General features: G+C 33.2%; 7 protein-coding genes across 11 annotated transcripts; 5 read left to right on the top strand and 2 right to left on the bottom strand.

Annotated features, from left to right (window-relative positions):
* The first annotated feature begins 160 nt into the window (after positions 1–160).
* LOC105831085 (protein FAM50 homolog) lies at positions 161–2449 on the top strand. 2 transcript variants are annotated; one of them, XM_012670964.3, is made up of 5 exons: positions 161–426; positions 718–1455; positions 1616–1770; positions 1863–1975; positions 2064–2449. In XM_012670964.3, exons 2-5 carry the CDS (start codon positions 792–794, stop codon positions 2182–2184), a joined length of 1053 nt encoding a protein of 350 aa, XP_012526418.1. In that variant the 5' UTR covers positions 161–426; positions 718–791; the 3' UTR covers positions 2185–2449. The 2 variants fall into 2 exon arrangements, with proteins under 2 accessions (XP_012526418.1, XP_028047815.1); XM_028192014.2 differs by having other exon boundaries at positions 161–443.
* On the bottom strand, positions 2441–4515 carry LOC105831086 (CDAN1-interacting nuclease 1). The gene is made up of 6 exons (XM_012670965.3): positions 4152–4515; positions 3895–3999; positions 3642–3772; positions 3485–3564; positions 3257–3306; positions 2441–3045 (listed from the first exon to the last, which is right to left on the bottom strand). The coding sequence occupies exons 1-6, from the start codon at positions 4247–4249 to the stop codon at positions 2658–2660; spliced, it is 852 nt and encodes a 283-aa protein (XP_012526419.1). The 5' UTR covers positions 4250–4515; the 3' UTR covers positions 2441–2657.
* A 168-nt stretch (positions 4516–4683) lies between these two features.
* Positions 4684–7787, top strand: LOC105831092 (G protein pathway suppressor 2). Its single transcript, XM_012670980.3, has 8 exons — positions 4684–5087; positions 5292–5505; positions 6095–6236; positions 6310–6424; positions 6655–6708; positions 6833–6994; positions 7258–7382; positions 7587–7787. The coding sequence occupies exons 1-8, from the start codon at positions 4991–4993 to the stop codon at positions 7770–7772; spliced, it is 1095 nt and encodes a 364-aa protein (XP_012526434.1). The 5' UTR covers positions 4684–4990; the 3' UTR covers positions 7773–7787.
* A 416-nt stretch (positions 7788–8203) lies between these two features.
* On the bottom strand, positions 8204–16055 carry LOC105829311 (probable ATP-dependent RNA helicase spindle-E). 3 transcript variants are annotated; one of them, XM_036295448.1, is made up of 10 exons: positions 14135–16055; positions 13768–13987; positions 13460–13691; positions 13063–13354; positions 12484–12941; positions 11807–12149; positions 11529–11695; positions 9818–11431; positions 9246–9592; positions 8759–8942 (listed from the first exon to the last, which is right to left on the bottom strand). In XM_036295448.1, exons 3-10 carry the CDS (start codon positions 13670–13672, stop codon positions 8759–8761), a joined length of 3618 nt encoding a protein of 1205 aa, XP_036151341.1. In that variant the 5' UTR covers positions 13673–13691; positions 13768–13987; positions 14135–16055. The 3 variants fall into 3 exon arrangements, with proteins under 3 accessions (XP_012523503.1, XP_036151341.1, XP_012523502.1); XM_012668049.3 differs by lacking the exon at positions 13768–13987 and having other exon boundaries at positions 8204–8942; positions 14135–16052; XM_012668048.3 differs by lacking the exon at positions 13768–13987 and having other exon boundaries at positions 13460–13694; positions 14135–16054.
* Positions 16056–17771: 1716 nt separating this feature from the next.
* Positions 17772–21584, top strand: LOC105829313 (globin). Of its 2 annotated transcripts, none has more exons than XM_012668050.3 (4): positions 17772–17948; positions 19023–19213; positions 20649–20874; positions 21104–21584. In XM_012668050.3, the coding sequence occupies exons 2-4, from the start codon at positions 19059–19061 to the stop codon at positions 21233–21235; spliced, it is 513 nt and encodes a 170-aa protein (XP_012523504.1). In that variant the 5' UTR covers positions 17772–17948; positions 19023–19058; the 3' UTR covers positions 21236–21584. The 2 variants fall into 2 exon arrangements, with proteins under 2 accessions (XP_012523504.1, XP_028047817.1); XM_028192016.2 differs by having other exon boundaries at positions 17772–18003.
* Positions 21585–21930: 346 nt separating this feature from the next.
* On the top strand, positions 21931–24157 carry LOC114254826. The gene is made up of 3 exons (XM_028192017.2): positions 21931–22070; positions 22126–22267; positions 22591–24157. The coding sequence occupies exons 1-3, from the start codon at positions 22031–22033 to the stop codon at positions 22811–22813; spliced, it is 405 nt and encodes a 134-aa protein (XP_028047818.1). The 5' UTR covers positions 21931–22030; the 3' UTR covers positions 22814–24157.
* Positions 22944–24162, top strand: LOC105829314. The gene is made up of 2 exons (XM_012668052.2): positions 22944–23175; positions 23310–24162. Exons 1-2 carry the CDS (start codon positions 22980–22982, stop codon positions 23567–23569), a joined length of 456 nt encoding a protein of 151 aa, XP_012523506.1. The 5' UTR covers positions 22944–22979; the 3' UTR covers positions 23570–24162.
* Positions 24163–24446: the final 284 nt, after the last annotated feature.

Genomic DNA, 24446 nt, shown 5'->3' with positions numbered 1-24446 from the left:
GTTGGAAAATCATTAAAATATACCTAAATATTTATTTTAGTTAATTAAATTTGATTAACGAGCGGTTTTAGTTAATTAAATTTGATTGACAACGTTGAATAATTTTATGGTAAAATAATTGATATCATGAATCGACTTCAGACAATTAATAAAGTTGATCATTTGTAAATTGTAATATTTATTTAATAGAATAATTCTTTTCCTTCTTTCTTTCCATAGAGAGGGATCTAAAGATACCCCTTATTCGATACAATATACACGTTACTGAATATCATTAGTAACTTCAGTACATATTCTGTTCTAGAATCTTTCAATACTAAACGTTTGCTTCACTGCCTTCTCTAGCGAGAGCGTCTGTGAGCTATGATAAATATTTCTTTTAATTGATTACATTGTATTGAAAACGTGTAAAAAATTGCTCAACAGGTAACATATAATAAAAAGTAATGTAATATATATATTGTTTCATTGAAATCATTGAGATAAAATGACAATTTTTACAAAAGTATCACAACTTTAGTGGTTGTATAAATCTAATTTAAAGTTTTTTAAATGAATTTATACATTGATATTAAACTTTAAAAGATTATGTTTTATACAATTTATATTTTATTTATTGCAAACAATAATAAATTTGGAAACTATCATTTTAAGAACATCCTATCTTTTAGAACTGTTGCATTATATTATGTGTTAATATAACATATTTTTATCCAGGTTTGGTGTATCTAATAAATTTGGTGGAAGCAGAATCTGCTGTATTTGTAAGCTGTGATTAATTTTATTAAAACATGGCACATTACAAAGGAGCAGCAAGCGAAGCTGGCCGAGCCATGCAATTGATGAAGAAGCGAGAAATTGCACAGCAAGAAATAGAACTGCGAAAGAAAAAGATCGAAGATGACCTGAAGATTCATAACATAGAGAATAAGTTTGCGACTCATTACAATGCTGTTGAACAACAGTTAAAGACCTCTACAATTGGATTGGTCACGTTGAATGAGATGAAGGCGAAGCAGGAGAACATAGTTAAAGAACGTGAAAGGAAGCTTGCGCAAAAAGAACGAGAGAAAGAGCAGGAAAAGGAGAGAGCATTGGCGGCAAAACAAGCAGAAAAGAACAAACAGAAGAGGCAGATTCAAGCCTTGTCCTTTAATTTGGATGAAGATGAAGCTGAGATTTCTGAAGAGGACGATGCAGAAATCTCGGAAAAACTGGAAACAAAGGAGGATGTGCAATCAAATAGCCCTATGATCAAGAAAATCAAGAAAAATCCAGATGTAGATACAAGCTTTTTACCAGATAGGGAAAGGGAGGAGGAGGAAAATAAGCTGAGGGAAGAACTGAGGCAAGAGTGGGCTAGAAAGCAGAATGCATTAAAGGAGGAGGAGATCGAAATCACATTCAGTTATTGGGACGGATCTGGCCATCGTCGAAGTGTTGTAATGAAAAAAGGTGAAATATTTTAATTGTCAGAAAATTACAACGTTATGAAAATACTTCATTAATTTGTATGTCACACATATGTAAACTTTTCGTCAGCTCTATTTTGATTTGTTATATATAATGTTTTATTGCATAATTTGTTAAGATATCTTATTCTTTTTTTGCACAGGTAATTCTATCTATCAGCTTCTTCAGAGATGCTTGGAAGTCCTAAGGCGTGAATTTAGTGAGCTTAAAACAGTTATGGCAGATCAGCTGATGTATGTTAAGGAGGATCTTATATTACCACATCATTATACATTCTATGATTTTATCGTAACTAAGGTAAGAATATGATGTAGTTGAACAATAAAATTTATGAAGTAATATCACACACAATAGAATTTTTATTTAAATATTTGTAATATTGCAATTAGGCACGAGGGAAGAGTGGGCCTTTGTTCACCTTTGATGTTCACGATGACATTCGCGTTATGCACGACGCTTCTGTTGAAACTGAGGAGTCACATGCTGGAAAAGTTTTACTTAGGTATATTACTAAAAAAACAGTTTGTTTGATTTCTTTTACACATTTCTTATCTCTTGTCATATTATATGCTTCCCTTTTTTGTTTTTAGATCATGGTATGAGAGGAACAAACACATATTTCCAGCGAGTAGATGGGAACCCTTTGATCCAACAAAAAGTTACGACAAGTATACAGTGTCGGATAAAAATAAGAAGAAAGATAAGGTCTGATGAACTTACATTCAATGGATTATCCAACTTTGTTTAGAGGATTCAAGACACTGTAAAACATCGTTTTGCTAATGAATAACTTTGTTTCATTGTGTATTCGATTCATTACAAGAGAAATTGTAATATATATGTATATAGTAGCTAAGGATATTTTTAACTACTGTGATTTTAATTCCTTTAATTATGAGATAATATTTAACTCATTTACTCGATTATATAATTAAACTAAGCAATTCACAAAATAAAAAGAGATACGTGAGAAAAATGAATAGTTTAATAATTTAAATATAATAATTACAAATAATATGAAAGTACAAAACTATACTTTGATCCGTTTCGATAACAACTAGAAATAGAGTATCAAAGTATTGATTTATAATTAGATCATTTAGTAGAAATCTATTTACACGAGTTAAGGAAATATTGTCATAAAGATATATATATTAAAATATATGCAATTATATCGATTATAATCACGCACTATTCGTAGGTTTGATACAAGCTGGATCCATGTATGTAATATTTTCGGGAAAATGGTCCATTATAATAAATTTTTTCTCAGTCGATTTCGTCAAACAGTCGAGGAATCCAAACCAATAGATAACCAGTCCTGATCCAAATCTGTTCCAATAGCTTAAGAATTGTTCCTTCACATACTTTTGATGAACATCCATGTTGCCGAATCGTGCCTTAGATTCAATCCAATTTATTACATAACCATTCACCGCGATTGGTACTTCTAATTTAATATCTGGAGTCTTGTCATATCCTCGTAACCGTAAGTGCTCTTCATTGCGAAAGGCAATATTTCTTTGTATCAGGCAATCTTGCAGTTTGATTTCATACTCTTGTCCTATGCATCTAAAGTATATTTGTTTTATTATTAATGTTATTTTATTTTTGTAATTTTGTCAGTAAGTTTAAGAAATATAGAAAAACAAGTGTTAGAGCTTCTAACACAAATTGAACATTATTAATTTTATTTCTCCCAATAAAGACAAACAAATTCAATAAATGTTCATGTTAATGACAAAAACAGTATAAATATAAAATTTGTTAATATAAGACTTACATTCCCATTGCGTCAGCTATAGGACCATACAAATCATCATATAATGTACACTGTAAAAAGAAAATTATCTTTTCCAAAAATTTTCTTTTTTTTCAAGATATATAAATTAATAATTCTATTACTAGATATGTATAAAATCAGATCTACTATAAATTCTATAATCAAGATGAAATATATTTCTTATTAAAATACTCTAACATTCTGTATCTTAGATTACAAAATAATTACCAAATAAATTTCATATGCCAGATCTTTATCCTCAATTAATGTAGTATCCTTAAATAGCTTGGAAATTCGATTTTTTGAAACTAAAATAAAATTTTACACGTTTTATTAGTCCAAAATGTCTATCAATTATATTGTCTAACTTTCAATCATTGATTACCATTTGCATTGTCACGCATGCAGTACTTTTCTAAAATGTTACGTGCTAACAAAGCTGGTGCAGCGTCAATTTCTTTCGCTATCCTTAATAGAATCCCTACTGGCTCTCCATTCTGTACTGCTTCTAAATAACTACAATTTAGAAAAAAAAACAGTATAGCAAAACAAAGATAAAATATGAAATTTTTTAAATCTAGATATTACTTTTTTACATTGTACAATCATTTGCCATGATCTTATTGAAGTCATCTCACCTGTCATAATAACTTTTATTGTTCCCAAACAGCCTGACATGATTTGTTTTCATTTTTTGTTGTATTTCTAAAGACAAGATGCTATACAGCGTATTTGGATGAATGCTGTGTAAAATTTTAAATAATTCCAATATTAATTAACAATATAAAAAATAACACGATTATGTTGAAATAGTTTTTAAATAAAGGATTAATTAATCAGCAAATCATTTAATTTCATGACTTCTCAATTATTGATAAAAAAGGAAAATCCTTACTCATTATACTTTTCCTTTAACATTTTGGCGCAATCTCTCGACAGGCCCCGAAAATTACGAATCGTCATCATTATTTCATTATACATTTCAGTTTTCATTGTTTACGTCGATTATTATTATAACCTCGCTAAAATGCTCTACGTTTCACGTGAGGTCACGTGAGATTGGATCAAGTTAAATCGGCATCTTGCGCATAAGCGACGAAGCAGCGAAAATACAGGGATGTATGTATTACCTTTATTATTTTGTTGTGTAACATGAATATGAATAGAACTTTTTTATTACCGGAGTAGCTCAGAGATAATTTTGGTTTAATTTGTTATCATTTTTTAATTCTTAGTACTAATAATAAAAAGTAAGCTAAATTGAGATTAAAGTTATTTTATCGATAAAAAATATGAACATTCCTATAATTTATGATAAATATATTTATTATTATATATATATTTAGAGAAAAATATTATAAAATCTATTCAATTAACATAGTATATATTATGTTGTTGAAACATGGATATATATTTTTGATGTTTATGATAAATCTTTATGATCTGTTTAATTTAAGATATTATAAGATTTTATCAATCTTTTATGAATTTGTGTACTTCTGGAATACACAACTGCTTGTATACATACATCATGTCTTTATATGTGTGCATAAACGATTGCTTGTGTATGTGCCAATATGTCGCACATAACCTTTGCAAGTCTTGCAACTCCGTGATGAATTCGTCTGTCACAAGGATGTAACTCCGAAGCTGTTTTAACTTAATGCATTTAGTAAAAATTAACTTAGTGGTGATATTACTAATAGCACTGGATTGTAAGGCATTTTCAGAAAAATGCCGGCGATACTAGTCGGACCGCCGCAACGCAATGAGCAAATGTGGCAGGCGCTAAAGACTCACATTATGAGAGAACGACAACGAAAGAAACAAGGTGCTTTCATCTGTCTTTCTATTACAATTAAAATACTCTATACATCATGGATTTCCTGACTTATTTTGTTCTAATGTGGAACTACTTTTTAAACCATTACAAGTAGCTCAAAACTTAATTTATAAGATTTATAATTGGAGTTTTTTTTTTAAGAAATTGTCAAAATTCATTATCCAGGAATCTCAATAACGTCTCACATTTCAGAACAAGAAGCTGATGCCGAGGAGGAACGTTTACGCAAGGAGAGAGAACGCCAGCAGAAGCAAGATGTGATGACATTAGGCGAAACACGAGAGCAAATCTCAAATCTAGATAATGAACTGTCTCAGTTGAAAGCGGAGAAACATCAGTTGTTTCTGCAATTAAAGAAAGTTCTAAATGAGGATGACAGAAGGCGACAGCTTATAAAGGAGACCAGGTTTATATTACAATTTTTAAAAGCAATTACAATATACATTTTGATATAAACTTTTCTCAAAATTTTTCATATCATTTTTCAATTTTTATGTAAATTTGAAAATTGAAAACTTATAATATAAATTTCCAAGAATTTCAATTTTTTTTTCTAATGTCTCAGATCTTTAATATAAATTGGAACACTTAAAAAAAAGTTGAAACAACCTTAGCTTTTAAAAAATTCTTTATATAATTCTAAGATTTTAAAAAATTTCTCATTCTATAATTGTTTATGAAATCTAAAGAAGTTTGAAGTATTTTTTAAAAATCAAGAATAAGAAATGTTAGAATATTTTAGAAAATTCAGGTAAATAGGTAAAAAATTCTAAGAAAAAATATAGACTTTCTGTATTTTTGATGCAGTACTTAAAAAATGTCATCTAAAAAATATTTTGAGAAAGTGTTTTATCTTATCTTTTGAAAAAAAGATTTCTAAAGACCTTTTTATCTTTTTTAGAAAGTGTTTCAATTCAAATAAAAATTTAAAGAACAATTTTTACCAGAGTACTATATGTAATATAATTTATATTATGAATAATCTTGCTTCTCAGCGTCTGCTCAGAAGTTTCGACAACAGTAGGAGGATATCCCGCGACAGGTCCAAGAGTGGTACATCCACAATTGTTTCTGCCACGTAGCAGCAGTCCTCTCTACAAGGTTGCTGTCAACACTCCGACGCATCTGTTACCGAGTGTAAGTGAACTCTTTGCATCAATGTGTTCTTTTAGGGTGAATTTTGTATATCAATATTTTTTTAAATCTTCAGGGAACTTTGAAAAGGACCCATACTCCGTCGCCGCCGCCCAACGCATCTTCGTATCATAGTGCATATGGCTACAAACCACCCCCGTCTATTCCAAGTTATAATCCACCCCCTCCTAGTAAGTAGATCATATATCTTACAAGAGAAGAGATATAATTGATTTCTCACATATTTGTATTTATTTATATCCATTAGCAATAATTGCTAAAATCGTGAAAAAAGACAAGTTCAAACACCACATAAATTAATCTTTAAACATTACATTATAATTTTCTTATATTTAAGTTTTATTACTTAAATTATGAAGATGGCACTGAGCATTAAAGCTTCATAATCGTGCTTGTGTAGAATCTGAAGACGCTGCTAGGAGATCCGGTGATGCTCGGGCAGTTCTTTGGAACAGTGAGTAAAGATATTTTTTGCATCTCTCCTTTGCCTTTTTGATAAGTAACAGATAATATACGAGTGTTTTCTACTCTTTTTACATTATCTAATCATTTATCTTAAATACTCTTTTATTTGACAGAGAATAATCAGTACTCCGCATCGAATTTTTACTCGGCGCCTGCAGGTCAGAGCGTTTACAGTTATTCCGCACCTGTCTCACAACCATCTCGAGAATCCTCCGAATCAGCTAAGCCCGTTTATCTATCGGGTGGTAGAGCTCCATTAGCTACACATCAGACTGGTAATATTTCTAAGTTTATCTTATCAATGTTAGTTGTGTGTTATGTTACCTCAGAAATAAATTAGTAAATTCGAGAGAGGAATAAAGAGAAGAAAAAAAAAGTTCCACTGGAAATAAAAGGAATGTTAATTTTAATTGACTTCAGGTTAGTTTTTAAACGAAAACGAGAAATACGATAATAGTTAAAGAATAATTTTATCTAGAAAATGAAGTATAATAAAATTTTATAAAATTTCTTTTACTAAAAAAATTCTGATTCATAGCATATATAACCAACTTGCATTCGATGGAGCACAAAGGCGCTTACGGCGAGGACAAGTTTTACCTGCGACCAACAAATCATGTTACTGTCCATGGAGGAGCTATCCCAATTCAACAACCGCCTCAGGTCATGCTAAAACTCTACTTAATTCTTCTGTACCATTTTTTAAATATTGTGAAAGTGCTGACAAAATTCAATAGGAATTTGTTAAGTTTAGCAGCAGCAATTTTGTATATACATTCGTTATAATACATCCATGTTTTTATTGTACATGGAGTACACAAAATTGTACATTGTATGTATCTGAACTTCTATTATGTACTAATCTAGGGAGCAAAAACTGGTGGGATTACGTCAGGTTATCCTGTACGAGCACCTCAACCACCACCACCTAGTTCATATCCGCCGCCACCATCACCGTCTCCTGGTACCTACGTAAGTGGTTCAGCTGCCAATGTTCCTGGTAGGCTATTATATACACAACCTGGTGCTCGCTATCTTCAACGAGAAATATAGAATTTTTTTACGAAAGATTTTAATTTTTAACACCTTTTCATTCTTTTCTGTGTAAGGTATAGAATATTGAAATTTATGAAGTCTGCATTTGAAAAATCATTGAGCAATAGTGATTAATCTATATTTATTTATATATTGTAAAACAGTAGGTAAAGAAATGTGTTTACAGCATATAAAAATTAATTGTCTGAAATCAAATTAAGAAACAGAATTATTTTTTGTTATTTTCATCAAAAATTTTATTTTCTTATTTGTCATTTTCAATAAATATTCAAATATTTCAATACTGTCTCATTTTTCAACTTATATTATTACACAAAATTAACAGCTCGAAGTTAAAAAAGATTATTTTTAGGATTTTTAACTTGTATTGAAATATATATTTTAGAAATGACTTTGAAACATTGTTTTGTGAAAATGTGTCGCTGTTATAATTGACTAATTTTTTAATGTATTTTCCAGTTATTAAACAACAAGTTTCATTAAACATATTAAATATCAGTATACAAAATAACAAATGCCTGTGTATAAAGTTTATATATAGCTCGTAGATATTATTTAAAAAATCAGAATAGTTTCATTGTGTGTGGCAATATGTTGGAATATATATATATATATATCATACATTTATTTTATGTGTAATACATCTATGAAAAGCTTATATTTATGATTAAAAAATTTAGCTTAATTAATTTGTCACTATAAAAAAAATAACATGTATTTAATTGTGAAATAAGAATAAAAAGAAAAAACGTAAAAAAACATTTCTTTTTAGATCTTATATTCGCAGTAAACTCTTAAATATAATCAATAATCACATTGTACTTATCATTTATCTACATTTACAAGATAAGTTTTTGTACTTATAAGTAAAAAATGTCGCAATTAAACTTTTACATAGATTGAAAAATAAAGTCTTATCACAAAATAAAAAAATTATCACAAAATAAAAAAGATTAATGCAAATTTGAAATTTACTCATTGCATTATAGCCTCAGTTTTCCCATTATACTCTGTAGATTTTCTCCAAATTCAGCAGTCGTATCTATCATTCGTTGTTTCATTATATGTTGCTCCGAACACAAATGTGCACGAAGATTGATGATGCCACATACTTCCATCAAACATAATTTACAATAAATAGGTTCGATGCTCGTTTCACGCGGATCTCTGTGCAGAAAACGTTAATATTATTATATATTACTATGAATAAAGATATTAACATATTTCGAATAATACAAATTTAACAGAATACGTTTAAAATTAATTGCTTAACAGTTACAGACGCAATATATTGACCAAAGAATTTTTAAGTGTACTTTATTGTATGCATTGTTTATGAGAATTAATAATGAGACATTACATTTGATTCTAAAGTATTTTAATAAATACACAACGTAAGAAAAATATTTTGTTTTAAAAATATGACTTTGTAAATTTGTTAAATAATTAAGCTGTAATAATGTCACTTACTTATAAGCTGTAACCTCTAATTCTAGCAGGTGTTGGATCATTTCTTCGAGTTTGTCGTTTCTCTTATTTAATTCCAATGCTTTGTGTAAACCATATATATTGCTTTTCTTTGAGGTTTCCCGAGCAGGCACGAGAAACAGAGTTTCATCATATCGGTTCCACTTGTGAAAGTTACTGATTGGAATCGACTCTATTCTCTTACGGGTTTTATATATTACATCTTTGAACGCATTTTTAATTTGATTCTGACAATTTACTGTTATTTCATGATGAGCCCCATCATCTACAATCTCAGATCTAACATCGAAATGCATCGCAACATTCATCCAATGACGCAATTTATTAATCTGCGAACAGAATTTTTACATATTTGTATTAATTGCATTTTATTTTATTTGAAATTTGTATAAACGGATTTCCGATATGCAGAATTTTATTGCATTAGGCAATATGATCCGATATGTTCAATTTGCAATTCCGTTTACACGAATTGCAAACAAAAAAATTGCAGATTGAACATATCTGAGCGTATCGCTTAATTCCATGAAAATGTTGAACATTAGACAACATACCATTCGCAAATCATTCATCGTGATCTCGACATCAAACATAATTTCCATATCGTGGTCCAGGAATAAGCTTTCCCCCGTACTACGATCATATCCTAATCCACACAGAGCGCCTGTGTAATAAGTGCCTAAAGGGCTACGTCGCAGTTCCATATATGGTGTAAAAATCAAGGTGGTCAACGCCGCGAGACCGGGTGTATTGGGTAAGAGAGTCGTGTTCCGTAAAATCAAGTGCGACATATTCTGCGAATTTCGAATAATGTTTTGCGCCACTAAAAATAGTCCTTTCGGATTATCCGGGCAGGTGTCAAGCAGAACGGAGTTCACCGATGTGGCTTCCACGGTCACGCTTTTCGTCATTCCTTTGGCCACTAGATGAATCAGTTGAACCTCTATTGGCGAGGAAGGACCTTGCAATGTTACCTTGTCCCCCTTGTACTCGGATTTGTCCGGTAAAGGCGGATACGGTTTTTTATCGTACATGTATCGCCGTCCAGGCGGTTCATCCGGATTGTCAGGTACTTGAAACAGAACCTTTCCATATTCTTTCGTAAGCCCAAGTTCCTCGGCTCGGCGACGAGCGTCCATTTGATTTATTAACATTATCTGAATCGGCATCCGACAATGTCTCAACTTGACGCAATTTCGAACGAAAGTATAATCATTCGGTATGCGATTCTTTTGCTCATATTCGACGTAAACGCGATTGGACCCATCGAAGGATACAGTTATATTTTCGTTGTCTTTGAGATCCATGTACTGTCCAAAGATTTCCTGAAATCTTCTAGAGTACAGTGACCCAGGCTGATTGTCCGGCCAGCCTCGCAAGACAATAGTATTCATCGGATTACGGAAACCCAGAATTTTATCTATATCTCGCTTGCGATCATTTATGTTATGTGGAAATTTTATAAAATAATTCGGATAAAATGCACCGGCAATTATAAATTTAAGTATAAAACCGTGATCGACATTGAGACTGTCCCAAGTGATTTTTTCGGGACTCATTGTCTCTGTTATGCCGAATTCGCGCAACTTATATGTTATTTCGCCTATAAAAGCGTCAATCTCACGTAATGATCTCACGCGAAGACTCTTCCGTCGTGCCCATTCTTTTTCCTGTTGAGGATTGTTTATACGGCGATTTGCCTTATCGTTTCGCCACACTTTGAAGGCGTTCAAGCAAGCTAGGCTATCACTATCGGAGTTGGCAGACCAATACATTTTCTCATGGTAAGTTGTCTCCGATTCGAAGAACCCGATATTAAACATATCTTTGACAGTCATACTAGCAGCGATAATAATTGCGTCCGATAAGACGCCGTAAAGATGACCCAGAACAATCAGCTTCGACACATGTACATCTAACGGAAGAGAGGCCATTACGCGACCCAGAGGCGTCATTTCCCCATCAAATTCTTGTCCGTTTCTCTTCAGCAATGCGCCGACTTCCTTCAATAATAATATAGTGTTCCGTATATTGCTGAGATTCGGTGGATCCAGAGAAAGAGCTAGGAGAGCAATCGGTTCGCCCATATCGAGCAGTTTCGTCTTGAGAATTACATTTGCGAGCGGAGCCCTGAGCATCTCTGGAAGAGATTCTTCCTCCATCACATTCTGGAATTTTTAATATATCATTTATGGATTTTGAAAATCTTCAAAGAGTCAAAATCAATAATTAGAGATAACATTCCGAAATAAAAATTATACTTACCTCGTAAAATGCTCTCGACACCATTCTGTATACTCTACCGTCCATTACGCGGCCTGTACGTCCAGCGCGTTGTTGACAATTTGATTTGCTTGCCCAACAAAGTTGCAGACATTGATAATTAGTTCCAGGCTCGGTGACGAGAAGTTTTGTCAAGCAAAAGTCGATCACTGAACAAAAAGAAGTAATAGTTATTAATATATCTACAAGTATGAGTTTATCGAATCATAAATAAAATTTGTCCGACAAATATCGTTCGGTTTCAATTGATTATAGCATACCGTATTTAACATCGGGTACAGTAATGCTACTCTCGGCAATGTTCGTCGATAATATAATACGCCGATAATTTTTGGGTGGCTTCTTAAATATATTTTCTTGTTCCTCGGTCGAGATCAACGAGTGTAAAATAATAATATCCCACTTTGCATCGTATTTCTCGGATAGAAGTATATTACGCATTTCCTCAATTTCAGCAAATCCTGGTAGAAATACTAGCACGGCAGCCCTATTATAATCCCCGCTATTGTTCTTATTATCAATACTATCAAAAACGTGTATAATATGTGTGGAAAACTGTGCCACAGTATTTGAGAACTTTGGTTCAAAATCCACTTGTGGTATCTGTAAAAAAAACCAATATATTTTCTATGATTGCTTTTCTGTTAATTCTTGAAATAAAAAACAAGAACAGAATCATTAGCGATATTTTTATAGTATGTTATATAAACAATACTAATCCATCTTTAAAATATTAGCAGAGGATTATTCATATGTCAATATTAGTTTGAAATAATTATAAGTAAAGGCAACCTTTAATTTAAAAATAGAATTCCATTAATAAGCAAATTTTTTTTTCTTTTTCTGAAGTAGACATAATTATGTTATGTTTATCTCTTGGAGAGATAAACACTGAAACGTTCATGTATTTAATCATGTAAAAAAAATATATACTTACAATGCCCAAATTTTCCAACTCATCCATATAATATATGGAAATATCATAGGGGCTACTTTTGGGTATATCAATGATTGGCGCGGGTAAAAGTTGATTTTCCACGGGCGTTGAGAAGTACGCCGAAAATTTGTCCACGTCTATCGTCGCAGACATCAGTATGACTTTAACCATGGTAGAATTTGTTCGCAATAATTTTCTCACTACGAGCAAAAGGAAATCCATGTCCTCGTCACGTTCGTGTACCTCGTCCAATATAACATGAGTGTAGTCCATCATGTGCTTTTTGTTTGTGAGCTTGTTTAGAAGCACCCCAGTCGTGCAATACGTAATGCGAGTGTCACGGCATATATTCCTGATCAAGCCTATTTGATATCCCACAATTGTACCAACTGGCCAATCTCTCTCTTGGCTGACTCGTTTCGCGATGCTTATAGCGGCTATGCGTCTCGGCTGTGTTACTGTAAAATACAAAAGTTGTCGTGTTACAAGTGTTAAAAGTGTCGTGGTAGTGCCGATAAAATTAAAGTAATATTTTGCCAAGAATGAAGAATGTAGTCTGAATTCAAACTAGAAATTTACCTATAATATTGCAGTGTTGCTTTCTTTCGTACTCAGCATCAAGAATAAGTTGCGGTACCTGTGTCGTTTTGCCACAACCCGTGGAACCGCGAATGATAACGACGGAATTACTAGAAATCATAGACACTATCTTGTTCTTTATAGCAAGAATAGGTAAATTGACTTTCGGTCGATACGCAAAGTTGTACGAACGATAAAGGAGAGCAGTATCCTCCTTGCGAATTACTATGTCTCCAGATACTTCCGATACAGTTTCCATATTATCATTAGTAAAAAACATACTGTTTTTCAACTGCAAGAAATAGCAACAAGGACAAAGTAAGACAAACAAAAACTTTAATAATATCATTATATTATAATATTTCTTATCTTATAGTCTTATAACACTATATATCACCTTTATATACTCTTCTTCCTCTTTTTGTATATATTCCTTAGCATAGTCTTTTTCTAATGCCATCCTATTAGCATTATTAGAATCTAATTCTTTATACATAGATGATATATCTTGCTTCGTGTACTGCCGAGTAGAAGGAGCTGACATAACTACCTTAAAAGGCTCTGCGGTTTTATACATGTTCAAAATACTGTCCACCAAATCGTTATCCATTTTGTTGCAACCTATTGACCTGCTTAATATCATAGACCAGATTATAGATTCACAAATAACAAAGACTCTATAGAAGTTCACAAATTTCTACTGACTATATATGCTACTATGCACTACATGCTTCTATAAAAACTTTGGTAAAGTGTATGACTTTGTCATTAATAAAACTGGAAATGTCCAAGATATATTAACTCTTCTATCATTTTAACTCATTTTATTTCTTGAAATGATACAAAACAATTCCTTTCTTTTTTAAGGGTACAGTACTTTAAAAGCACTCCAAAAAGGTTATTCATTGTCCAATACAAAACAAATCTAGAATGCAGGCTGACATTAATTAAACGAGAAGAAAGTTCTGCATCTTTTATGAGACCTTATTTATACACATGTTTATAAATTTACAATAATACATTATATACGAATAGTAATAAGAAGGAAAATCACGTTTAATAACAAACTAACCTCGAAAATACAGAATAATAATGCAGAAGTGAATAGTGGATGTCTCGCAACCAATCGAGACAAATCACAAAAATAAGTTACAATTACAACGAACTGCAGTTTATTCGTCCTTTCTTTGTTCTCGTCTTCAAACGACAAATAACACTCGACGCTTCGTCTCGACTCTCAAATGCCGCACATCGCTCACACACAAAAAAATCCACGTGCGAGATACATCCATGTGCATCCATGTATCCTCATGTTAACCAATGTTAACTGGCTTTTGTTAAGTATTCATATCACTTGTTGCATTGTAGAAAATTCCAAGAACGACCATGGCGCTTTATTGGCCGGTACTTCGAGAGTCGCGATATTGCGACTTCGATATTGCGATTCTCGAAGCGTCTGTCTTTGTTCCCCGCTGTGTCCCGCCGCGGTGGTACGTAGGTGCAGATTCGGTGTCGTATCCGTCCGCCTTCTCGCAAACGATTAGTGTGCAAAAGTGACTCCGTGCGCGTGATATTATCGCGAATGTCGTATAAAGTGTCGTGCCTTCGTCGTGGTGTATCAAATACCGTCGGTCGTCGTGAAATTACGTCGATATCGTCGACATCGACACCAGTGATCCATGCTCACGAGTGCTTCAAATGAATCTCTCGCCGAAGTGTACCCGGAGTAGCTAATCACCATCACAGGTATGTCACAAATCGCCACAGGATATTACATATCATGATATAATACGATATAATTACGATTTAATTTGATAATATGCAAACGCGTGACAGTTTTATCAAGTGAACTCCGCGCGATCATAGCGTTATTCGCACGGATTTTCCATCAAATTCATTATATGGACAAATCTATCGAGATGTACGCGATAACCGTAACAATTAACAGTGATCGTGAATGTTTCCTACGTTCATTATTACTTTGATACTCGTTCTACCGATTAAATGCGATAGCGCGACAGTTCCATCAGATAAATATTCGCGCGACCGTAGTTACTTGGGCGCTCGATTCAAAGTTTGCCGTGCATTCCATGCACTAATGCCCTCTCGGAGTGACGCTAGAAGTACTTACCCGAAATGAATAAGATGGTAACAAGATAACAGAAAAGTTTCCCCCATCTACGACATGTGATAATAACGGCGAGATTGAAAAGTTAATTCTTGCAGGATTTTTATCTTAATCATCTTATGATCATCTGAGAACGGCCACGATCATGATTTAGGCTGCGAAAACTTTATTTTCGAGTATCTCATCGTCTATATCTCTACGTAAAGTATGGACATATTAACATAATCGCTGTCTACAAATCCCATTTATATGTGATATATTTTATTATATTTTAATTATATACTTTTCAAAATTGGCTCTTGTCTTACACAATGCGATTATGAATCTACTTGACTTTTTGGGATCACGCTTAAAATGATCTCGAATATGTATGATTAGATTATGAATACCTAGACAATATACCTAGAGAAACACATACTCGATTCGTATCGGGCATTAAAAAAAAAGAAACGTGATTAGAATGAGCGTAGCCGATTGTCACGGCTGATCCGTCGTTTCGACATTTCGAGAAAATGACGCTCTTCGATATCGTTTCGAATGGCGATCAGTCATGGAACACCATTATTGTGAACCAATCCGCGGCTCAAAACGTTTTCGAGTGTTTCCCGCGAACCGTTTGTCACAGAAAATGAAGCGAGAGAAATTCACGGGGGCGCGGTGTCTGTCCCGGGAATGTTTCATCGTAACGTGAATACTATGCGCGATCAGCATTACATGCAATAATGTCGTGGCAATCCGGGTGTATACCGGCGATCCGTGCCTACGTGCTCGGCAACCATTGAGACCGTCCCCTCTTCCCCGCGTACTTTGAGCTGCAACGACAGTACAATAAATGAGCGACCATCACCAAGGTATGCGCAAAGATATAATTCTGTTGGTATCCCTTCAAGCTGTTAACTCTGATTTTAAACTTGAATTCTATTTTAGAAAAAAATATTTGTTTTGGGAAATTGAGATTATTAAAAAATACACACGCACATACAAATATGCATAAAAATACGTACGATCTCGTTAGTCAATATATTTTTAATTGTTTTAATATTAATTTGTAAGTTTTACGTAAAAACAGAATTGTAGTTGAAAGAAATTTTACGTTAAAATTATAATAAAACATCCCAAAAAACAAAGAACATTAAATCAATTTTTTAAAACATTGATTTTATGTGGATTTTTATGAATATTATGACATAATATTTTATAAATGTTTTGGAATTGTTATTTCATAACACAATGTTCCTAAATATTATAATTACGGTAGAAAATACTCAAATATTTTTTTAAATACTACATATTGGAAAACGTTACATGTTATATTATTGTAATAACGTCGTGTTAATGATATTTTGCCTACTGTGTTGTAATTTATAAAAATTGCAAAAAACGCGGGAAGAATGTATTAATCCTAGAATACTATTTATATTTTTCTTTTTCTTATATTTATTTAAATTTATAATTAAGAACCTTTTTACATTTTTTAGAATTAAAAAATGTTTTATATTTAGATTTTAATGTATCTCAACTATAACACTATTTTAATTAAAACCTTAATTAATATTATTTTAAAATTTTATTAACGAAAATTGTACTAAACTTGAATTCACTTATAGTAGCACTCTAAAGTACATTTCTACCAACGTAGAGATTAACTCTTTAATCTTGATTTAACATGCTTGTTATTTCATTTTAGTTCCAAAATTAGGAAAAGATAAAGAGCAAATTAAGCCGACATTAAAGTTATTCTACGTATTTGGTAGAAATAGGCCTAATAATAATATATACATTGAAAAAAAAATTTACTAAATTGGAATAAATATTTTTTCAAATAATACCAAGTAGAAGTTTCGTAAAAAATAAGTAATATTTATTTTAAATAAGATAATATGTTCTATTTCTATAATTTAGAAAATGTATTATATATTTTCTAAATTATAGAAAATATTATCTTATTTGAAATAAATATTACTTATTTTTTACAAAACTTCTACTTGGTACTATTTAAAAAAATATTTATTTCAATCTAGTAAATTTTTCTTTTAGCGTCTCTCTCTCTCTGTGTGTGTGTGTGTGTGTGTGTGTGTGTGTGTGTGTGTGTGTGCGCGCGCGCGCGCGCGCGCGCGCGCTTAGAGGTATAAAAGTTTTGATATAAACTCAAATATTTTAATAAAATAATTAAATGTATATACATATAAACTTTTATGCTATCTTAAGGATTGCGAATATATATACATAAACTACGCCATAAACTTCGTCTATAAAATTGAATATTACACACACGCACACTTCCATTTGAAGTACAAAGTAACAGAGGCGGCATGCCTTTCCAAACCGGATGAAATGAAACGCAAATTTCGCAACGCGCGTAAAATTCACAATCGGATCGTCGAAAACAATAATCCCGCCGCTCCTTATCAGCGGTGTGTTTTCCTGCTGCTGTTTAATCGGGATTTCTAAAGATAGTCGAGCTTACGAGGAGGTTCGTCTACGGAAACGTCTCGCGTATAACGCAATTCCTCCATCGGGATATCCTCGGGAAGTGTGGGAGTGGGGACGACTTTAAAATAGTTAGACTGGCCGCAACATCGAGTAGTCGCCGCTTGACCAGTGTAGCACGCGTGGCACGTGACATATCATACTGAATTACAACGTAATTGATACGATTCCTCGATAAGCGAGGCCTCATCGTGTCGGTTCGCATTCGTAGTTGCTCGCGCAGCTGAGCCTCCGTCGCCCCGTTTCTCTTTCACGCTCTCTGCCACTGGTATTACCTCAGTTATCTTTCACGCTTCATCTTTCTATTCAAACAAGCGATTCAGGTAATTGCGATGCCGAAATCGAGAGGAAAAAAAAGGCCGAATTGATATTGTGAGAACGAGAGACGCTACAAACGCCGGAACGACACGTGATTTTTGTTTCAAGCTCGTCGTTCTTATTATTATTATTTTTTTTTCAACGGATACTCTGTCGTATAATTGTGATCTTCGCGCGTAAACTTTTAATCGATCTTTAAAAATACGAAAACGGTCTCTGTTTATCTTTCATAATAATGATAAATAATTCTCTATTGTTGATGTTAACATTAATTCTAGTGTGGGTACGAGTTTTTCTCTTTTAGCAAATTTACAAATCCGAATTATTGCCATTCGTATATTGAAGCAATTTAGTATGTGATTGTGAAAAGTATTTGTGCAAAATATTTTAAAAAATCTTATCGTTAAAAAGTAGATGTTAATTTATTAATTTCTGTAATTTATTAATAATAGGTAAAAGTAACATTGTATGTGTGAAATTGCTAATAAACGTTTACTCTTTAAAAATAAAAGTATCGTTTTAAAAATATCTATGTTAGCTATTTATAAAGTAAGTTGAAAAAATATTTGTACGAATACTTTTTACACTCACTGTATGTATTTAGTGTGGCATATATAATGCTAATGCGGTCGTTTTATATAAAAGAAATTTATTTTTTCAAAAATTTAACGATATACTTTCTCACGTCTTTCTCTAAATTTGAATATCAGCAGTTTTCAAATTTAAACATAATTATAGCGCTTTAAGAGAATTAATACTAAAAAACTATATGCTCTGTTTTTGTCTAAATATTTCTCGAATTCTTTTCCGAAATTACTCTCGTATCTAATTCTCTATTGAATATTAAATTCACGCGTAAACTGATCGGCTTATTATTAAGTTTTATAAAGGAATTATCGTCAATCACATTAATGCGAGTACATTTCCTTTGTTAGTCGCTTTCGTGACGTTGAAATTACGAGTCTCCCATTGAAGTTCATTCGCGGAATAATCATCTGATCAACGGTGCAATTGTTTTCCATAGATCAGGCTCAATTCCCGCATATACGGCGAGGCGAGCATGGCGTTGTTCCGAGGCCTGTTCGATTTCTTTCAGAGCGACAGTAAGTTAGATGAGAAGCTCGGTCTGACCGAGAAGCAAAAGAGGCTCGTGCAAAACACATGGGCGATGGCTCGCAAAGACGAGGTGGCGGTCGGAGTCGCCGTTGTACTCGCGTGAGTGATTTGTCGTTTTTCTTCATCCACGCATACATCTCTTCCATCTATATCCGGTGCTCGCATCCTTCGACTTAGCGAAGATAATCGCGCGCACGAGAGAGGTTCAAACTTCTGGCAGGAAAAATAAATACAGAGAACAATACTAATTTTTCTCGACGTTAAGATCGCTCGTCGCACGGGCGAACAAAACCAACAGTCGCGATGTGTTATTAGAAATTCTCCCGATGCGCTCGACGCTTCCTCGCTCGGAGCACTTCCGCATTCTAACAAGGCATTCATTTATTTAATGAATCGTCGATGCGTATCTGGCGCATGGTAAAAAAACCATGTCACGCGCGTACGGGCCTCGTCGCGAACACCCTCACGTACGCACCTCGTTGCTGCTATGCGCGTTGCATTGTAAGAAAACAAGATGTTGAAAATTTCATCACCGCCGCCATTATTATCACGTTGTGATATTGCGGTGAATTTATTTGCGAAATTATTGCGTCACTCGTCGGACAGCTGTTTACAACTTAATGTTATCTGCTTAACATATTGAGATTGAGACGATCGATACCACGAATAGAACTCGCGGATTGTAGTTCGTGAAAGATGTATGGGTTACTTTAGTGCGGCATGTCTCTTTCGAATGGCTTAATACACGCTTATTGACATTGCGCGCCCGACAATGCACGTACTCAGACATTTAAATTTGCCCGAGCAAACCTGTGATTGATGAGAAAGCTGGCTGCGATGTTAATTTGAATTTTTCATTGTACTCTTACAAAAAACATAATCTTTTCATATTTTTCCTTGAGATTTTACACGTTTTTGTACAGATATTTGAATGTGATTACTTAAAACTATTAATTAACAGCTTGGAAAGTGACGACGATTAAATAGCTTTAATTTTGTAATACTAATAAATTTTCTTCTTTTTCTTCTTTATTATTAGAGTTATAAAATAAAAATCTATTTATCCATCTTTACTGCACTTACTGTTGCTCCAACTTTTACGAAGTGTTAATATAAGTAATGTCAAATACAAAATATTAATGTCATTAATACTGTAATCAAGTCCAATTGTTCAAATATTAATCTTAAGCTTTTTATATCAAAGCGTATACAAAAAGATATAAATCGTTTTAAAAATTATGCATTTCGAGAAATCACTCTCACAACTTTCATGACAAATCGTACGCATGTACAATAAAATAATTTATTTAAGTTGCTCGCACATTAACTTCTGCTTTTTGATAGTGGAAAATCACGTTCTTCCCATTATTATTTAATTTTGGAATTAATGTATAAAAAATTTCTGTAATTTATCATCTTTATAATTTAACACGAATTTAATGGATCACCTCTAAAACAACTTTATCTTGATCTTTGCCTCCTCAGAATCGCATGTTTTGTTTACGAATACGTAATTCGAAATCGTTTTTTATAGTTATTTTAAAAAATATCCAGAAGCTCAAAAAGAATTTAAGTCGTTTAAGGACGTTCCTCTTGATGAACTGTCGAAAAATAAGAGGTTTCAAGCACACTGTGCCAATATCATAGTTACGCTTGGCAATGTGATCGAACAAATGCACGATCCGGAATTAATGGAAGCGAGCGTGATTAATTTTACCGAGAAACACAAAAATCGCGGACAAACACAGACACAATTTGAGGTAAGTAAATGCTTATTTTTTTTGTTTATCTCTTTTTTCGATGCTGTAACAACGTTATGTTTGATAATTCAAGTTTTATTAATTATCCGTTCCTCTTTTTATATAATTAACTGTACTTTGCATGCATTTTTGTGTTGTAAAACGTTTATTTCTAAAGTATAAAAGTCTTTTCTGTATAAAAAAGTTTAATTATTTTTTAAATATAATAATTATAATAATTTTCTTTCAGAATTTGAAACAGATAATGCTAGACAGTTTTCCCACTTTATTCGGGAAGCATTATACGCCAGAAGTGCAGGAGGCTTGGAAGAAAACGTTGGATTTGATCTTTTCGAAAATGTACCAGGTTTTAAAAGATTGAAATATTCGTGTGTAAACTCGCGTTCTTGAATTGTAATTAATCTGGGGCACGTATTATATATATATATCGCTTTTTGATGACGTCAATTGAAAAGTTTAATTAATCATGACAGAGATATATTCTTCACGAGATGAAACTTATATATGTATATAACTAACTCTGTAGGACAGAGATTTCTTTCTATATTAATTGACGTTTTAAGAAAGATATGAGAAATGAAATCAATATGATGCAACATTATTATAAAATTTGTACATATTATATATGTTCTAATAAGTCAATGAAATATCTTGTATTACATTAGTAAAAAAGTTGTCCATTAAATTTTATATCACATAGAGCTAGAAAACTAGAAAAAGCCTTTAAAGATAAAAAACATTCTTTCTCGAAGAAAAAGAGAGGTGAATTCCATGACTGCATCAATTTTGCTAAATTTTGCTTTTACTTTCAATTTTATCAGACAAACTTTTTTTATCAATCTAATATAATAAATAATTTTTTTCAATACTTCTGTTTCTACACTTTCAAAAATTATTTAACTTCAAAGAACTTCACTTTTTGATCGGTCAGATCTCAAGTTGTGCGATAACAAAATGATGTTAGCCAAGTATGCGTTATTCGTGTGTCCATGTGTGCGTATGATATGTCAATATTCATTTCGTGTATTCGTTACGGTTATATATTTCGATTCGCCTAACCGTAAAATGCCAATTGCTTATTCTTATTGGTTTCTACTAACATTTGCTGAAACGATAAGACAGAATGTAGTACGGAAAGCATTTGAAGAAACAAGGAATGAATAATACTAACGCGACCATCCATGATATTTTATCAGGTAAGTCGAATGAAGGTTCCCAGATGACATTCGTGGCCGACACGATGCATTTTAGGACGCCGATCGATCTCCTTATCGTTACCTGTCGCCGGCGGGATCATAATTGCGATTATAATTTGCACTTGCTGCTGTACCCTGTGTGCGAGGTACAAGTGTGCGAGGATCGTTAATAAGCTGACCGGGAGACGAAAGAAAGAGTCAGTATAAAACAATCATTCCACGTATTATCTTACGATTCTCTCTCGACGATTATGACTGTGAGATTCGATAGAAAAAAACGAATTTTGCTGAAATATCTAAAATTTAACTGGATGCTGATCCGATGATAATTTTGTCGGGCCATCAAAATAATCAAATTGGTTACTAGAATGTCAACACTTTTTGCAGCTTTGCTTATCATAATTATTTTGATAGCCCAACAAAATTAGTTTAAAAATCTGCATCTCTCTATAGGAAAATTTTTAGGATATTTCGGCAAAAAAAAAAAGTAAGAATGCGAGTGATCAGTCTCTACGTTTAGAAAGTATTTCCCTTCCTATATTGAGGAAGGACGAAAGAAGTTACGGAAGAAGAGAAAGAAGAAGAGACCCGTGTCGCCGGACCTGGCAATCGGCACCGCAACGGAAGTCACCGCACCGATTATCCCTAAGGAACCGGAGAGATTGGAGGACGCTTCGCCGACGCCGTGTTACAAATGCTACAGAAAAAAGAAAAAGGGACGGAAACGGCAGATACGACGATGAGAAGGAGAAGAAGGTTAATCGAGTAAACGGGAGAAAATGAGACCTCTTTCCGAATTAAAAGGAAATAAAAAAACACGTGCGACAGCGAAATGACGGTCTTTTGTTTTTGTCTGCGCGTTTCTTTTTCTCTCTCTTTTTTCCTGTAAACATCTCGTTTTGGAGAAAAATGCCATCTTGGACGATCAGTATTTACGTTACAATCAGCGCGACAATTTTTATTCTAAGAGTCCGCGGCACGATAGACGTGAACCTGAGCGAATTGGAGTATCTCGCGGCTCGACTGGACCCGTTCGAGTGTAGGCGATTGACCGCCGCGCTACATTACACAACTTATGACTTGCCGAAGAACCTGGCTGCGGCAGGTCAGCTCTCTTTTGCGATGTTTTACGTTCTTACGTTGCATCAAACGCCTGCCTGTTAATTGCATCGTTAATTCGATCGTTTTATCTATCGCGTCGATCCAACTAACGCTTGGCTTATTCCCGCGGAACAAAAGAGCGCAAGGTAGACGAGGAGATCCCGTGTCTGCGTCAACTGCTTCATTGGAATAGTTCCCCAGGGGAGGGCCGGGGAAAGACGCACGCGGCGATTATACATCGGCTTCGACAGATAAATCGCAATGATCTCGCCGATTGGCTTGGCAGAACAGTCTTCAGACAACTGGGAAAGGATCTGGACAATGCTATTACGCTGTCCTTCGACGAGGAAGAAATGGAAACCAGCACGTCGGCATTCCACGTAGCTAATTATACTTAGAGCTGCGCAAAACAGGATCAAAACATTCTTCGTATACAAAATGCAAGATAAAGTGTATTTTACATGTAAAATATAAATTGGCAAGAAAGAGAGTATATCTGAAAATTTACAGAAATTAAACGATGCAAATGATTTAAATATTATAGGGAAAATTTTGATTATGTTATTTTTTCATTGTATTTAAATAAATCTAATTGTAAGATTTATATATTTTAGATAAAGTGTATTGCTCAGCTCTGATTATAATATATAATTCGACCTTTTTTTATCTAACTTCTGGGTTTCTTTTTCAGATAAAAATTTTATCTAAATAATGCATGAGGTATGTTGTTTACAGCTTGTTTACTACAACCGAGTCTGTTACCTGGACTCGAGAGGAAGATTCATGGTTACCAGTTGATACAATTCTTATGGCTATTGTGCTTGGATTGCTAGGAACACTATTTGTTCTAATTGTAGCTGTTATTATACACGCCGTCAAGAGCAATAAAAATTAAGTATATCGCACGTATATTTTGTTTTTTCTGAAGTTTAAATAAAGCTTGTAAAATGGATATCTCTATGTTAAAGAATAAATTAATGAAACATAAAAATGTTCTTCTTTATTCTCTCATTTTGTTAAATAGCATTTCTTTGTTGAAATATAAATGGAAGAGTGTATTACAATATTATAAAATCTCAATATTTCATCCTCTGTTATTTAAAAAGAAAAGAGGAAATCAGTCTTAATATTTTCGAAAAAAATGAGGAATGAACGTAGAATTGCTTTTATTACAATATAAATGCTTTGAAACAAAACATTTCTCTTTTTAATAATAATTTCTATTTAAAGTATTTAGCAAAGAAGTTATAATATATGGGCGAGCAACTTAATCAC

This window comes from Monomorium pharaonis, chromosome 1 (assembly GCF_013373865.1).
Source record: "Monomorium pharaonis isolate MP-MQ-018 chromosome 1, ASM1337386v2, whole genome shotgun sequence".
Lineage (NCBI taxonomy): Eukaryota > Metazoa > Arthropoda > Insecta > Hymenoptera > Formicidae > Monomorium > Monomorium pharaonis.
Note: the sequence above shows the minus strand (reverse complement) of the source record. Positions and strands in the feature narration are given on the sequence as shown.